Raw genomic sequence first — 18,136 nt, 5'->3', positions numbered from 1 at the left:
TGGTTTGGATAGAAAAACAAAAGTACAGAAACTCGTTTTTCATTTCAGAAGCATTATGATTTTGATTTAGTCTGCTTTATAATAAACCAGTGTAAGAATTGAGTCATCAATATGTACTGATGATAAACAACCAAAATGAATATAAAAAGATGAAATACAAAATATGAATACAGAAATATGTCCATGATTACACATGAAAGTAAAGAAAAAGAAAAAAAATGGGAAGTGATTCTAGTAATGGAGATAATCATGCCTTAAAGGGAAATATTGCTTTATTGGAAACAACTTTCTTAAGCTATAGAGTTTCTCAGAAATACTACAATTCTACTTTTGTAATGCAAATTTAGGCACAACTATGTAGAATATTCACTTTGGATTATCTATTGAAAAATAGAAGGAATAAAAAATGGATCATAGTTAACTAAATTTTGGGGGCTGAAATAAGGAAATTATTTTCACCTATCAGTTTACTCATTGTTACATAACTGGTTATGAACAAAATTAAAAGCATCTGGGAAATATCAGCATAGCAGCTTTCATAATTGGATGAGAAACCATCCTTATTTAGATCAAGATTTTTGAAAAATAACAATATTCAAATAAAAACTAGTTTTATTTCCTTGTAATACTGGCTAATTTTTATACTCACAATCATCTTTAAAATCAACAATAGTTTACTCTTTCTATTGTTTTTAGATTACTATTAATGACAATTATTAAAATAAGGAATCACAATATGTATCCCAAGGATTGGAAAGAAATTCCTTCTTATCACCTCTATATAAAGAATTCCAGATTAAAACTGAATTTTTCATTGGTTTTCCAGAGTTTCAAATCTCCACTTCACTTGCTTTTGGGTTTTAATATGATTTCTGAATTTAATGCTACTACTACTCTACTACAGAATGGATTAAGTTATGGTCTAATTTAATAACCATATCACCTTGGTGTGACTTTAGATTTTCCATTCTAGAGACTTTGTTTCTTTCTTTAATTTCAGTATAGTTACCACACAATGTTACATTAGTTTCAAGTGTACAACTTGGTGATTTGATTAATTTATACCTTATGGTATGTTCACCACAAGTATAGCTACCATCTATCTTGATATACTGCTATTACAATATCATCAACTATATTCTTTATGCTGTGACTTTTATTCCTGTAACTTACTCATTTCATAACTAGAAGTCTGTATCTTTCAGGCCCCTCCACTCATTGGCTGTACTTATTTACATTCCCATCAACAGCATATGGGAAATTCTTCTTCTCTACATCCTCACTAACACTTGTTATTTCTTGTCTTTTTTATTTTAGCCATTCTATCAGGTGTAAGGTGATATCTCATTGTGGTTTTGGTTTGCATTTGCCTGATTATTAGTGATGTTGACCATCTCTTCATTTTTTTCATGAACATAATTAAGGCTACATTGAATCATCTCTAAGGCTCCCTCCATCTCTAGTGTTTTAGAATTTTGTGACCAAGGGACATGTGTTTGCATTGTTTTTGCATTACATAAATACTCTTTGCTATATGTTTGAGTGGATCTGAAAACTAGCCTCTGCTGTTCTGTTCCCCAAACCATGCTCCCAAGTAAGAGGCAGTGTCTGACTGGGAGAAGTCCCCACTCTAATTTGGCCCCTAGGTGGTTTCCACTCAGCAGGTTGTGAACCAGAGAGCAGTATCTGCCTAAGAGGACATTTTTTTTTTTCCACATCTGCATGAAGTCAACAGGCTGGCTGTAGACCTGGCAATATGATGCTAATCTTCACCATCACTAACACGAACTCAATTTACCTCTGGGATTTCTTCACTTAGTCCAAGTCTTGGTTTACCTGGACCCCATCCTGGTCCTTTAAATATGACAGAAAACTTATTGAAGAATCCAGGTGTGGCCCAGAATGTAGTCCATATGTAAACTAAATGGTGAAACTAGAAGAATAAAAATATGGCTTATTTAAAATAAGAAAAATTCATAACAAAAATATTAATTGATTATATAATTGATTATACATTTATTTATTTATTTTTCAATGTGATTTGTTTATTTGTTCTGTAATATATGGGTTATGTGCAATTTGGTTAATGTAGATTAATATACACTTGCATTCCAAATTGTAATTCACTCTACTCATTCTGTGTCCTTTAAGCTTAAATGTGTTCTTTCAATATTTCTGAAGCTCCACAAAATTATAATTTTGAAATTATAAAAGAGGACAACTATTTAGAAAATCGACAAAATAGAAAAATGTCTGTTTCCAATGGAATTAACTTAGCAGCTTGTGCACTCGACATCCATGTTTAATGATATTATTTCTGAAGTCTTGCTATATGGATATTAAGAGGTTGAACATGGAAACATATTACATATTTAAAAATAGTCTTTAGGGGATCCCTGGGTGGCTCAGTGGTTTAGCACCTGCCTTCAGCCCAGGGCGTGATCCTGGAGTCCGGGTATCGAGTCCCACATCAGGCTCCCTGCATGGAGACTGCTTCTCCCTCTGCCTGTGTCTCTGCCTCTCTCTCTCTCTCATGAATAAATAAATAAAAATTTAAAAAATAGTCCTTTAATTACTGTATTGAGTTGTAGATAATCGTGTCTATAATTAATGGAAAATATTCCAGTCCATTTCTTAGTCTTATTGCGGAAATCCATATTCTGTAAATAACATTGTACATTTGACAAGTACAGAAGTTAAAAGTAGGCTCAAATATGAGAAGTATTTGGTAAATATCAGCTAATGGGTAATTAGCTATGTATTCCATTCATATTATAATAATGTATCATTGGATTTAAAAATAGTCCTAGAGCTATAAACTCTAAAGCTGACTTCTATTATAAGTGATATAATAAATTAATGTAGAAAGGAGTTTTGGTTCTATGAGAATTTGTGGTCTTACTGGCATTTTCACTGTCTCTTAAATAAATTAAACTGCTAGGATAATAAAAATGGTTTTAAAACTGCTTGAAACATTACAATAAGAAATCTGAAACAATTAATGAGCAATGTAGGTTTTAGCAGAGCAGCTTTTCCGGAAAAGGGAACTGTCAGATGGGAATTTATCCCGGGCCTTAATAATAAAAAAAAAATAATAATACACAATGTAATGTGCTTAGGAGTTATAACATATATTAATATACTTATCCCTCGTGTTATTTTGAAAACTGCATTTTATTTACTTATTTACTTATTTATTTATTTTAGAGAAAGAGTGAGCACAGTGAGGGGGAAGGGCTGAGGGAGGACAGAACCGCAAGTAGGCTTTCTGCTGAGCATGGAGCCCGTTGCAGGGCTGGTTCCCAGGACCCTAAGATCATGACCGAGTCAAAACCCAAAATCCGCCATTCAACCCACCGAGCCACCTAGATGCCTCTAACTGCATATTATTGCTCTCATCCTAGACACAGGCTATGAAAAATACATGGCAACGTTTTTAAATTAGAAGTACTTTCTTATTTATTTGCTTTCCAATGCTCTGAAACTCCTAGATTCCAAAGGAGAGCAAAGTGAGTGTCCTATGCCTTATAATAAAGGGGGGAAGAACCCTCTCCCAACTAGTGGGGGCCATCCTACTTACTTTTTTAAAAAATATATTTTATTTAAATTCCGTTTGCCAACATATAGTATAACATTCAGTGCTCATCCCATCAAGTGCCCTACTTAATGTCTATCACCCAGTTATCCTATCCCCCACCCACCTCCCCTTCTGCAACCCTTTATTTCCCAGAGTTAGGAGTCTTTCATGGTTTGTCTTCCTCTCTAATTTTTCCCCACTCATCCTACTTGCTTTTGATGCCTCTGAGGGAAAGGTGAGAAATTTATCTGAATATAAAGGAATGTAAGTTAAGAGTAAGTATATGTTTTGTAGGGTCAGGAACTCTTAATTCACACAACATGCCTATATGACATTTTCACAATGTAAGTGAGCATCTAGAAGCCTATGCCTTACACGCAGTTGTGATAACAAAATGCTTATATGAGGGCAGAGGCCTGGGGCACCGAACCTGACAGAGATACACAGTGGTCGCTCATAAATATTGTGACTGTCTGAATATTGTGTCCCTCCAAATTCTAATTATGTAACTCCTTGTATGGCTCATGGTGTGTAATTTTCTGTTTTCCATTCTGTTTCAGATATGAGCTCCTTTTCTTCAGCAGGAGTGTACACTCCCAAAGCCTTGCTACATAGAGGATCAGCCAGGGAACAAAAGGTTCAGCATCTCCCAGGAGCTTGTTAGAAATACAGAATGTTGGACACACTTCAGACCTACTGCACAGAATCTGCACATTAATAATAAGATCCTCTCATGATTCACATGCACATGCAATTTTTTTAAAGATCTTATTTATTTATTCATGAGAGACACAGGGGGAGAGGCAGAAACATAGGCAGAGGGAGAAGCAGGGTCTCTGTGGGGAGCCTGATGTGGGTCTTGATCCCAGGACCCTGGGATCATGACCTGAGGCAAAGGCAGACACAACCACTGAGCCACCCAGGAATCCCTGCACATGAAATTTCAAAGGCTCCATCCCAGAGGACAGAGACCAGTAGGCTATTTCCTTTTTAATGTCCTTATTATAGAGATAAGACTACACCAAGTGAAAAGGTAGCTCTCAACGTATTGTTTTTTGTTTTGTTTTGTTTTGTTTTGTTTTGTTTTTTTTTTCTGGCTTCTGAGTTGGTGATTTTTTATTATTATTTTTTTATTGGTGTTCAATTTACCAATGTACAGAATAACCCCCAGTGCCCGTCACGCAATCATTCCCACCCCCCGCCCTCCTCCCCTTCTACCACCCCTAGTTCGTTTCCCAGAGTTAGCAGTCTTTACGTTCTGTCTCCCTTTCTGATATTTCCCACACATTTCTTCTCCCTTCCCTTATATTCCCTTTCACTATTATTTATATTCCCCACATGAATGAGAACATATAATGTTTGTCCTTCTCTGATTGACTTACTTCAGTCAGCATAATACCCTCCAGTTCCATCCACGTTGAAGCAAATGGTGGGTATTTGTCATTTCTAATAGCTGAGTAATATTCCATTGTATACATAAACCACATCTTCTTGATCCACTCATCTTTCGATGGACACCGAGGCTCCTTCCACAGTTTGGCTATTGTGGCCATTGCTGCTATAAACATCGGGGTGCAGGTGTCCCGGCATTTCATTGCATCTGAATCTTTGGGGTAAATCCCCAACAGTGCAATTGCTGGGTCATAGGGCAGGTCTATTTTTAACTCTTTGAGGAACCTCCACACAGTTTTCCAGAGTGGCTGCACCAGTTCACATACCAACAGTGTATGAGGGTTCCCTTTTCTCTGCATCCTCTCCAACATTTGTTGTTTCCTGCCTTGTTAATTTGCCCCATTCTCACTGGTGTGAGTTGGTATCTCATTGTGGTTTTGATTTGTATTTCCCTGATGGCAAGTGATGCGGAGCATTTTCTCATATGCATGTTGGCCATGTCTATGTCTTCCTCTGTGAGATTTCTCTTCATGTCTTTTGCCCATTTCATGATTGGATTGTTTGTTTCTTTGGTGTTGAGTTTAAGAAGTTCTTTATAGATCTTGGAAACTAGCCCTTTATCTGATACGTCATTTGCAAATATCTTCTCCCATTCTGTAGGTTGTCTTTGAGTTTTGTTGACTGTATCCTTTGCTGTGCAAAAGCTTCTTATCTTGATGAAGTCCCAATAGTTCATTTTTGCTTTTGTTTCTTTTGCCTTCGTGGATGTATCTTGCAAGAAGTTACTGTGGCCGAGTTCAAAAAGGGTGTTGCCTGTGTTCTCCTCTAGGATTTTGATGGAATCTTGTCTCACATTTAGATCTTTCATCCATTTTGAGTTTATCTTTGTGTATGGTGCAAGAGAGTGGTCTAGTTTCATTCTTCTGCATGTGGATGTCCAATTTTCCCAGCACCATTTATTGAAGAGACTGTCTTTCTTCCAATGGATAGTCTTTCCTCCTTTATCGAATATTAGTTGACCATAAAGTCCAGGGTCCACTTCTGGGTTCTCTATTCTGTTCCACTGATCTATGTGTCTGTTTTTGTGCCAGTACCACACTGTCTTGATGACCACAGCTTTGTAGTACAACCTGAAATCTGGCATTGTGATGCCCCCAGATATGGTTTTCTTTTTTAAAATTCCCCTGGCTATTCGGGGTCTTTTCTGATTCCACACAAATCTTAAAATAATTTGTTCTAACTCTCTGAAGAAAGTCCATGGTATTTTGATAGGGATTGCATTAAACGTGTAAATTGCCCTGGGTAACATTGACATTTTCACAATATTAATTCTGCCAATCCATGAGCATGAAATATTTTTCCATCTCTTTGTGTCTTCCTCAATTTCTTTCAGAAGTGTTCTATAGTTTTGAGGGTATAGATCCTTTACCTCTTTGGTTAGGTTTATTCCTAGGTATCTTATGCTTTTGGGTGCAATTGTAAATGGGATTGACTCCTTAATTTCTCTTTCTTCAGTCTCATTGTTAGTGTATAGAAATGCCACTGATTTCTGGGCATTGATTTTGTATCCTGCCACGCTACCGAATTGCTGTATGAGTTCTAGCAATCTTGGGGTGGAGACTTTGGGTTTTCTATGTAGAGTATCATGTCATCGGTGAAGAGCGAGAGTTTGACTTCTTCTTTGCCAATTTGAATGCCTTTAATGTCTTTTTGTTGTCTGATTGCTGAGGCTAGGACTTCCAGTACTATGTTGAATAGCAGTGGTGAGAGTGGACATCCCTGTCTTGTTCCTGATCTTAGGGGAAAGGCTCCCAGTGCTTCCCCATTGAGAATGATATTTGCTGTGGGCTTTTCGTAGATGGCTTTTAAGATGTTGAGGAATGTTCCCTCTATCCCCGTATTGTTTTTTTTAAGATTTTATTTATTTATTTGACAGAGAGAGACTGAGAAAGAGAGAGAGAGAGAGAGCACAAACAGGGGGAGTTGGCAGGCAGAGGGAGAGGGAGAAGCAGGCTCCCCCTGGAGCCTGGAGCCTGATGCGGGACTCAATCCCAGGACCCCAGGATCATAACCTGAGCTGAAGGCAGACACTCAACTGACTAGGCCACCCAGATGCCCCTCAATGTATTATTTTAAAATTGATTTCAATTCTATAAAATTTCTTACTAAGAAAGTACTCTGAAATATTTGTTAATCTTCCCCTGAGAGATATATTTTTAATAATGCCCAACATAGAGATAGAAATGGCCTATAGTTGAGAAGGAAGAAAATAAATAATTAACTGTTCTCTTTTGAAGTAGTGAGATAAAAATATCTTTCATTTGAAAAATGGAGGCAATTTGTGATGGCTTTTTCTGTAAATAGGCAGCACGGTGCAAAAGTTAAATTGAGGTAGGCAAGTCTTGGGCTTGGCCTGCAACCCTCTTTGGTTAAGCTTGCTGTATGTAGCTGCTTAACTTATTTAAAACCCACCATTTGCTTCAACGTGGATGGAACTGGAGGGTGTTATGCTGAGTGAACTAAGTCAGTCGGAGAAGGACAAACATTATATGTTCTCATTCATTTGGGGAATATAAATAATAGTGAAAGGGAATAGAAGGGAAGGGAGAAGAAATGTGTGGGAAATATAAGAAAGGGAGACAGAACATAAAGACTCCTAACTCTGGGAAACGAACTAGGGGTGGTAGAAGGGGAGGAGGGCGGGGGGTGGGAGTGAATGGGTGACGGGCACTGGGTGTTATTCTCTACGTTAGTAAATTGAACACCAATAAAAAAAATAAAATAAAATAAACATAAAAAAAAAACCTGGCAATTTCAGTTTCATCCTCTAAAAAATGAGGATAAAAAGAATCACTGTTTCATAAGATTTTAGTAAAGTCTACATTAAACATTTGTGTTGAGGCATTAGCAATACCCTGCACATAGTAAAATCTCAATAAATGTCACGTTCTTATTTTAAATTTCTTAAAAACTTTTAAGACAGAGGTTCAGAAAACAGACCCCACATAAACCTATAATTTCCTCCCTTACTGAATTCTGTAAACCCAACCATATACAGAGCTGTCACTGGCTGACCTCTTCAGTTTTTCAAGCATTCTTATCTTTTTCTCATTTACTAGTTCCTAGCCCCAGGAGTGTTTGTGGTGGTCCATTGCTGACGAATCGGAGCTTCACAGACATTCTTCATTTCTCTAGTGCCAGCCATTGAGATCAGTGAACAACTAATACCACATGTCTAACAGAAAACGGGTCCAGTGCAACAACTCTTAGCAGGTGAGGTAATGTGCAGACCTAACCAGCTTGTAATAGCTCCTGACATCTAGGTCCAAGAAGAGTAGGGCAAAGGCCTCATGTTGAATTTCTAACCAGAGTCATGCAGCCTTAAAGCAAATATTTTTTCTTACTGTGGTATCAGCCTTAATTATGCATTTACTACTGCTCCTTCTGAATACATGAATATATTTCAGGTCTGTTCTGAGAAAGGATATGTTTGCTAAAGCACTATTTTAAAAAAATTCTCGGTAGTAGATATATTTAAGAGATCTTATAATGAGTTGTTTTCAAGTGCATTTTGCCCAATTTGATTAGAGATTTTGTTTGAGTGCCAGAATTATTTCCAACTGCTTTTATGGTTAAAAAAAAAAAAAAAAAAAACCAAAAACCTTTATTTTCAGGATAGTGTAACGTACTTTCACCTTTCAACAATTGATCTTTTTTTTAACTATAAGATTTATGAAAGGATATAATCAATAAAATCAGTTACCTGCACCTGGAATGGTTCAAATGTATTTATGGGATGTGTTAGACCATATACAACTTTTTCATTTTCTGCCTCGAATGTCCCTGGAAGATAAACAGGATATGATCTTTGATTCCCTGTGAGTTAAGGAGCTAGGTTACTATTTTTAAATTAATATACATTTTACTTACCAAAAATTCTGTCCCATATGATAAGAACGCCAGCATAATTTTTGTCTATGCAATAACGGTTTCTGCCTATGAAACAAAATGTTTTTAAGAGTTTTTTTGAAATATGAAATTATGCTTTTGAGACATCTTATTGTATTTTAGAACCCATTCACAAAATTAAGACTTATGCAACAAAATGATTTTCCTAGGAATATCTTTTCACTGACAATCAGATTATTTGCTAGTCAACTACTTTTTTGTATTTCTTTTTGAATTAATTTTACTAAAAATAGCAAAGAATTCCTTAAAACTACATATATTTAGAATTATCCTAGATTTTAAAAAGTGGTTTTAGAAATCTGGAATCATTCTAAGTAATTTTACTTAAAACTATCAAAATGTAATAATTGAAAATTAGGGCAGCCCCGGTGGCTCAGCGGTTTGGCGCCACCTTCAGCCCAGGGTGAGATCCTGGAGACCTAGGATGGAGTCCCATGTCGGGCTCCCTGCATGGAGCCTGCTTCTCCCTCTGCCTGTGTCTCTGCCTCCCTCTCTTTCTCATGAATGAATAAATAAAAATCTTTAAAAAAATTTAACCCAGAAAAAAGGCAATACAAAAATAAGATTATATATATATATATATATATATATATATATATATATATATATATATTTAAGTGAGTTGTTATCTCTACCCCTTTTCTCTACATCTTTTCCAGGAAGAAAATTTTCTACTTGGAATGAAACTTTACTGTTTTTTTTTTTTTTAATCATAAAAGACATGAGTGAAAATTAAATTACCCTTGATTATTTTTATTAACTCAAAAAATATATTTTTTCTGCTCCAAAGTATTCAAATTATAATTTAAATGGAACTAGCTGGGCATAGTTCCTTTAATGATTAAAAAATGCATAAATAGATACAACCATATTCACATGAGCGTAAATCAAGGGGATCAAGCCATTGCTCCAACAAACTCAACTGTCTTTGTGTCATTCCTTTACATGCCTTTACATACATGCAAATACATGTTTGAAAATGAAGACGCAAGAGACAGGGTAGCCCACCCCTAACGTCCCACCTCCAAAATGTTTGGCATAAAATGTTAGTAGTGCTGAGGCTGAGGAACCCAGATATAAAACAGTATGAGTGGCAAGTGCCCGGAAGTGAAACAGAGGACACTAGCAACTGTTTCTTCTTCAATTCTGACTTATTCTTCTCCACTCCTTACTTTGCCTTTTATATGAAGGGTACCTGTCCTGTACAGTATATAACCCTTGGCCTCTCCAGGCCTTCACTAGCAGTCCCCTTGGGTTGGGGAATGCCTGTGGAGTTTGGATTTTTTTTTTTTTTTTTTTTTTAGAAGGCAGAGGGTGGGGGCGGAGAGAAAGAGAGAGAATGGATCAGGGGTGAGGAGGGAAGAAGGCAAGAGAGAATTTTAAGCAGGCTTCATGGCCAAGCGAGGAGCCCGTCATGGGGCTGATCCCACAATTTTGAGATCATGCCCTGAGCCAAAATCAAGAGTCAGACGCTTAACCAGCTGAGCCCACTCAGACACCCCAGGAAAGGCCTATGGAGATTGGAAAAGGAAACTGTGTGCAGCCTGATTCTGCCCTCTCTCTTCCTTGGTGGGGGAGGGTGGCTTATGCTTCCACTCTGCTCCCAGCCAGGAGGAAATGGACTCATCCGTTGGGAAGGCAGGCCTAACTATGATGCCTGGAAACTTACAAAAGAACAACCATATTTATTATTTTATTACTGTCTTCCTACCCTCGACATTGTGTTTGTGAGATTTATTTAGGTCATCCTGAATTGCAACAGCCTGGACATTTTTATTGCTATATAATTCCCCATTACATGCATGGTCTACAATTTCTATGTTCTACTGTGATAAGGCTTTGAATTTTTTTCAATTACAAATAATGCTGTTACGCACATTCTTGTACAGGTCTTTTGGTATACACATGTAAACATTTCTTGCTGTCTTTAAACATTAGGCAGGAGCCACATGGGATTTTTTCTTTGTCAGGCTATTGTAGCTCACAGAATTTAGGCAAGAAAGTTAATTGCTACTTATTAGGCTTTCTTGAAATCCCAACAATTTTCAAGACCAGAGCTTTCTGGCTGGATATAGGAATGATCCTCAGCATAGGGTCAGGAAGTGACATTCAACTGGCTCCTTAAACGTAGAAAGTGTGCATCGCCTCAGGTGGTTAACTTGTTTTGTTTTCCATTGCAACAAGGAGATCTAGACAAAAAGGAAAATCCAAGAAAGGTGTTTTTTTTTTTTTTTCCCCTCCAATCTTTTCTTTGGAAATGAGGCTTATCCAGGTGAAGTGGAAGAAAGATATCTATGTATACAATGAATGGTGACTATGCTGATTAATTGTGATGAAAAGATACAAAATAATACTGTTCTTAAAGAAATGAAGAAGGAAAAAAAATAAAATTTCCTTACCATGATGAACCCTATGATGGCTAGGAGTATTAATAATCAGTTCCAAAGGACCAAGGTTATTGATGACCTGTTTAAAACAAGACCAATATTTATATTTATACACATAGGTGTCAATTAATGGGTCTAAAAATACACGTTAAAAGACCACTCAGGTTAAGAGATATTTCAAGTTTCAAGGTTAGTAAGAGAGTCAGAAGAAGTTCCTATACTTCCTGGTATTCATATAAAATTAATAATAAGCTTCAGGGGGCACGGTGGCTTAGTCAGTTAGGCATTGGACTCTTGATTTTGGCTCAGGTCATGATCTCAGGATCATGAGATTAAACCCAGGTTTGGGCCCAATCTGCACATGGAGCCTGCTTAAGATTTTTCTCTCTCTGTCTTCCTATGCTCTCTTTCCCCCCACAAATCTTGTGTGCATATGCATGCTCTCTCTCTCTCAAGTAAATAAATAAATAACAATAAGTTTCTAACTCTATATTGAGAGGCAGTATAATAGTAGACAAGTTAAGAGTTCGGCTGACTAAATTTAGTTCCTTAAAACTCCATTTATTATATGTGATCTTGGAAAACAATTTAAGCTTTTTATAACTCAGCTTCCTCATATATAAAATGGAAACATTAAAAAATATCTACATAAGAACATTCTGAATATTACAAACAGTACAGGGGATCCCTGGATGGCTCAGTGGTTGAGCGCCTGCCTTTGGCCCAGGGTGTGATCCTGGAGTCCTGGGACTGAGTCCCACATCGGGCTCCCTGCGTGGAGCCTGCTTCTCCCTCTGCCTGTGTTTCTGTCCCTCTCTCTCTCTCTCTCTGTCTCTCTCTCTCTCTGTCTCTTATGAATAAATAAATAAAAATCCTTAAATTAAAAAAAATAACAGTACAGTATTTATATACTTCTGCTGTCAAGGCACACCTCTCAGGTCTCATGTCATTTCACATTCTTCTCCTTTCAGCTGTGTCTTGTTAATTTATGGTAACTAGCGCACAACTAGGGAAGGGAAAACATATATTACATTTGCTTTCTGGTTAGTTGAAAGTTAGTTTCACCCAATATTTAGTCATGTAGCAGCAGTTTACTATTACAATTTTTAACTACTATATTAGGGTGATTCTGCTTATTCAAATATAATCCTGAATGGTCTTTTACCTATAGATGAACCACCTTTGAGTCCATTTTAGAGGTACAATTAGAAGTCAAATATATAAAGGGCCCTGTTTTGTTTTTTTGTGGATTTTTGTTTGTATGTTTGTTTTTGCAATTAAGGACCCTTCAAAATGTGGTTTCTAACTCTTTAATGTTCTCTCTCAACATTTCTCAGTAAGGACCTCCATGTCAGAGTCTACAAATTGTAAGGAGTGTAGGAAGGAGGTCGGTGTCATAAAAAAAGAACAGCAGGTCATATATGAGACATTTGGTGTGCTAAGTAATGAATGTTAAGCAATATGGGAACCCTTTTAATTTTAATTACGTTATTCTTCCATCAGTCATGGCAGATACTAGAATGTTTACTTTAATTACGGTCTTAATGGCATCTAATGACAAAATCAACATACTGTTATATTTTAAGAAATTACTCATCTTTAGAGTTAATTCCCATTTAGAGAATATATGAGGAATAAAGGAATACGTTAAATGATGCTTAAGGGGAGAAACATCCTCTGACAATCATGACACTGACACGAATTGGCAACAAGTCAGTGGTATAGGGAAAAGAGAGATGCGACTGCTCAAGAAAAAAAAATATATTAAAGTTACATAATACCCAAATGGAGTGTGGCAATCTTGTTTAAATACTAACTTGAACCAAACAAAAAAGACATTTTATAGGCAATGAGGGTTAGACAATGATTATATACAGGGTTATTATATGGTAAATAATACTGTTTTTATTGCGAATTATGTTGGAGTTGTCATAGTGTAAGAAGCTCTAATTGTTTTCTTTAGAGTTCTTTAACATGAGACCTATGTTTTATAAAATACTTGGCAATGAATGAAGAAAAAGAAAAAAGGATAACTAGTGAAAATAATAAAAATCATAATGATTTTTAAAAAGATTTTATGTACTTACTTGAGAGAAAGCATGAGACAGCACAAGCAGGGGGGTGGGGAGAGAGAGAAGCAGAGTCCTCACTGAATAGGGACCCTGATGAGGAATTGATCCCAGGACCTGGGATCATGACCTGAACCAAAAGCAGATGCTTAACTGACTGAACCACCCAGATGCCCCCAAAATGATTTTTTTAATTGAAATGACAGATAAACATAAATGCATTCTATTATTTTCTTTACTTTTCTGAATGTTTGAAAATTTTCAAGATTAAATTTTAAATAAATTACTACTCTAGTAATACACAGTGATGCTCAGTTAGCCAGTTGAAAATATTAATAGATCTCTAAAGTCCCAAACAAATTTCTAGATTGTAACTATTTATATAGTGGGGTTTAATCATTTTTTGACAATCTCTGACAGATATTAAAACACCCAGTTAAAAATTGCTCTGCAAAGGTGAACAGCTGCAGTAGTCATGCTATCCTCAGCTTGTGCGGTCCTGTACGCTCTTGAGGTGGAAATTGCAGCAATATTTCCACATGGCAGCACTGTATCTCTCCACAGGGCAGGTGCCACCGTAATCTCCTTCTTAAACCCATTGTTTACACACTTGAAAGAAGCAGTCCTTGCCTTCCATACTGTTGCCAAACTTCTAAGGAATTATCAGTTTCCATTATGGAACAGATAGAAATGTTTATGTGCAAAGGATATAAAATATTTTGTGTCCTACATTGATTTAACCTCCTTCCCTCTGTCCCTTTCTTCTTTGCCTCCCTCCTCTCTCACTCTCTCTCTTTTTTTATCCTGGAATTGTATCACTATTTTAAAATTATTTCCATGAGAAATATACTATGAGCTCCAAACAATGGACTTTTTGGTTAACCCATAGAACAGAATTCATTTATATCCAAAGAACTATCTGTATTTTTTAATTCCAGGAGTCCAAAATACTGTGAATTTGTAGCACTTATATCAGACTACATTCCTATCAAATAAGCCACAAAAGATATTATCTCAAAAATATATTACTAATGGCCAGGGATTGGGAGGGGTGTAAGTACTCCCTGTATTTTATTGGACTCCATTGCTTTGTACTTGGTGGGAAAATATTTGTTAAGAAGAAAAATGGTGATGGATAGAGAACAAGAAAGTGGGGTTTCTCAGCAGTCGGAACATTGAAATCTGATGCTCTGTTCGGGCTTTGTATCTCTGGCAGAGAACCAGATGGAAAAGGAGAAAACCATTTTATCCTTGTTTGTCTCTTTGGTGCCTAACATGTGTTACAAAAACAGACAACAAAAGGGGGTGGAGGAGACTACACTGACCAGCTTCTGCTACCCAGATGCATTTCTGATCCTTGGTCCTGGCATGCATGCAGCCAGATTTAAAGCCACACAAATGGTGAGTGCATTCAGATGATTAGAGCCTTGGCTGAGTGCATTATTATTATTATTTTTTAATGTCAAGAACTTTTCCTCAGAGAAAATCTTTTGCTCTTACAGGCTAAAGCATGGTGATATCAATACTGAAAGATTCCTCCCACCTCCACATTTTTAACGTTAAAAGCCAAGTACAACACAGGCAACCCCAGTCCAATTTCCTGGTAATGCCTATGCGTACCTTGGAGCTGAGGAAGACCACCTTGGTGTGGGAGATGATTCATCATTCAGACAGCCCAGTCAGAATTGCTTTTGTAGAAAACTCTTCTGACTCAAAATCATGGAGAAGTCATCAATAATTAATATGGGTTGAGCATAATGACTTAATTATCGCCCACTTTTGCAAATTCAGTCATTTAGCAATACAACCACATCTAGCTTTGAATCACTTCCTGAAAATATGTTACTGTGGAAATAATTGCAGCTATTCTCTTTTTTAGAAAATTAGTTTTTTGTCTTATTTTTAAAGATTTGGACGAGTTAATTTAAATGACGGAATTTTATAATATTTACAGGACTAAAAAACATATAGTCCGATATTCTGTTATTTTTTTTAAGTATAAAAACTGAAGTTCAGAGAAGTTAAATTAATAGTCCAAGTTCAAACAGCTTGGGAAAAGCCCTAAAGTCTTCTCGATTTCACCTCAGGATTCTTTTTATTTTTCTATCACATTGCTTCTAAATGGTACAGAAATATTTCTATCAAATAAAAATAATTTAAACTTTTAGAAGTTTCATGGACAATAACAAAATGCTTTTTTAATTATATTCTATTAAACAGAAATCCAAACTTATAACAAATTTAGACATTTCAGATTCGAATCCACTCATGGGATTTTAGGCACTTCTAGTGTTCTGTAGGTCCCCACAGCAATGGTCTAAGTCTTGTATGCTATAGATTTCTGTCAGAGTTTGATAACCTGAGAATCATGGATGCCTAGAAAGGCCATGAATGGGCTTTGAAAAGTCAAGAACACCCTTAAGTGTTATACCAAATTTTATGAATATGTGCCAATGGGTGTTTTTCTGGGAGGAAACTACTCTTTTCATCATATATTCAAAGGGATAGGTGAGTCCTCCCTCAGAGGTTAAGAACCAATGTTCCAAACAGAGGTCTTTAGATTATTTCCTTTGCCCTTATTTAAATTGTGTTTTCAATTTCCATACTATTAATACTTGGATGCTAATTTCTGACCCAAAATTTAGAACAGTAACCTAAACATTTTGCTATTTCTTGAAATCATACTTTTCCAAAGGGATAATTTCTTGAGCTATTTTTCTTGTATAATAATAATTATGAATGAATAAATAATGAAAATGACAATTTTATAATAATAAGCTCCATCCATTCCATTGATTAAATTATATCCAGCAGATGTGCTCTGGATCATTTGCCATAGTGGCCACAAACTCAGTTCTCTCTCATAGTTTATGGGTGGGGAGGAGAAGAGTTAAATATAAAATCAGGAGAACAGGGTCTTAATTTAATGTCATCTTCTCATCATGTCCTTGCCTTCATCAAAAATAAAGTGAACTTGAATGAAAGGCTCCTCATAATGAACTAAATGAAACGCCAAATCTGTGAAATTCAAAGCTGTTCAAACTCTTCCTCAAGACTAAATTCCAATGTTCTCTTTCTTCTGCCTCAAAGGCCTTAACCTTCCATCTCAACCTGTTCAAATCCGACTCTTCCTTTAATACATACCTAAATTTTGAAACACTTTTCTTGATTTTTTAATGAGAATTTTGTTTACCTTTCTCAAAATTGTATTAAGACATCACTAATTTTTGTCACACTATTCTATTTCTAGCTGTTTGTATTCACCTCCTATACAAAATTGAAAGTTCAATGAGGACAGAAACTGTACCTTGTCTCGCTTTAAGTTTCTCACAGCACATGCAACATTGCCTTCCATATAGTGACAACCCAACAAGATTATATTGAGCAGATAAATTTGCCCCACTGTCCTCTTTTGCGTTTATAGTAGTAGTTCTCAGATGGAGATGATTGTGCTCCCACGGGACATGTGGCAATATCTGGAGATACTTTTGGATATTGGAACTAGAGGAAGTGCTACAGTAATTTAGTGAGTACCACATTTTAGTGCTACTAAACATCCTACGATGCACAGGACAGTACCCCAGCGTTGATAATGCCCTCTGATTCATAGGGATACATGTCTTGCTGCACTTTAATCTTTTTGCAGTTCTGGAGGGAAGCATTGTATAATTCTTGTCTTCTAGTCTGGAAATTGGAGGAAGGGGTGCATTAAGGAATGAGCCTAGTGGTCATTCAAGGATAGAGGCAAAACATGAGCCTGAAGTGTCCTTTTCATTTAAAGCCCAGAGAGCAAATCCAAACATGATCTGTGATCTAGTGAATTGGAAAATTAAGATAAATAGATAAAATGAAGGAGCCAAAAGCCAGTAACAACAAACAAACAAACAAACAAATAAAAAACCAGAAATATTAAAAATCACACAATCCAGATAATGGGATAGTTGAATTCTGGTGATCATTGGCAGATGGATTTCTTGAATTATTTTTATGTTTTCTCAGTTCAGTCTGTGAAGGCTTCAGCTTCAGTTAAAGGGAGCCAGAGATACAAAATACAGTTTCCGTATCACCAAAGGATTCTGAAATGTCTTTTGAGAGTTCTTATGACCCTCCTCTCTCCTTGCCCTACAGTCACATTTTGAGTGAGCTGAATGACGTAGAGGCCTAAAGGTTAGTGAAACTTCCGTTGTATCTAGGTTACCAGGCAGGAATAATTTTGCCCTAGAAATTGATAAAATAAGTACATGTGGTAAATAAAATAATTAAATGTCTACTATGAATTGGTTGTAATGAATTCCTTCCACATTGTAGCTCTCAAGAGTTTTTTAATTAACCCCCATCACCTGAAAAATATACCTCTGGAGGTCTTTCCAATTGAAATTGAAAAAAATCACTTAAAGTAGAACTCTATAAAACATCAAAATAAATGTTCTAAATTAATGTCCTGTCTGAAGTTATTTCTTGTAAAATTAACATATTCTATTCTATACATTTCTTAGTTTTTTCACTGATTCTTCTGATTGGGAAATATTGACTGTTTAGGGTTTTGTAGTTCAATTAAGAGTCGCAGAAATGATTAACTGATGCACAAGTTGGTTCGCCAGACTTGCTTTCCACAAAAACTCAGTTAATTCAAAACATGATTAATTTTGTTTCTATGAATTGCTTGGAAAATTGCCTCTTCTCACCTTACTCTGACTATTGATATTACAGAAGAGACTTTCTAAATCCATCTTAAAAAGAAA

General features: G+C 36.2%; 1 protein-coding gene across 4 annotated transcripts in view; it reads right to left on the bottom strand.

Moving 5' to 3' along the window:
- The window catches only part of AGMO (alkylglycerol monooxygenase), a 345,425-nt gene that overhangs the window by 172,810 nt on the left and 154,479 nt on the right, over positions 1–18,136 (bottom strand). For 3 of the 4 annotated variants that reach the window (XR_012010942.1, XM_072783951.1, XM_072783952.1), the window contains exons 6-9: positions 11,338–11,404; positions 8,900–8,965; positions 8,733–8,812; positions 1,799–1,933 (exon numbers count right to left, since the gene is read on the bottom strand). Coding sequence is in view for 3 of the 4 variants with exons in the window: in XM_072783951.1 (XP_072640052.1) it covers positions 1,799–1,933; positions 8,733–8,812; positions 8,900–8,965; positions 11,338–11,404 (348 nt within the window). In the remaining variant the exon portion in view is untranslated. The remainder of the gene's footprint in view (positions 1–1,798; positions 1,934–8,732; positions 8,813–8,899; positions 8,966–11,337; positions 11,405–18,136) is intronic. The other variant, XM_072783953.1, reaches the window with a different exon arrangement.

The sequence above is a fragment of the Canis lupus genome, chromosome 18 (genome assembly GCF_048164855.1).
Source record: "Canis lupus baileyi chromosome 18, mCanLup2.hap1, whole genome shotgun sequence".
Lineage (NCBI taxonomy): Eukaryota > Metazoa > Chordata > Mammalia > Carnivora > Canidae > Canis > Canis lupus.
Note: the sequence above shows the minus strand (reverse complement) of the source record. Positions and strands in the feature narration are given on the sequence as shown.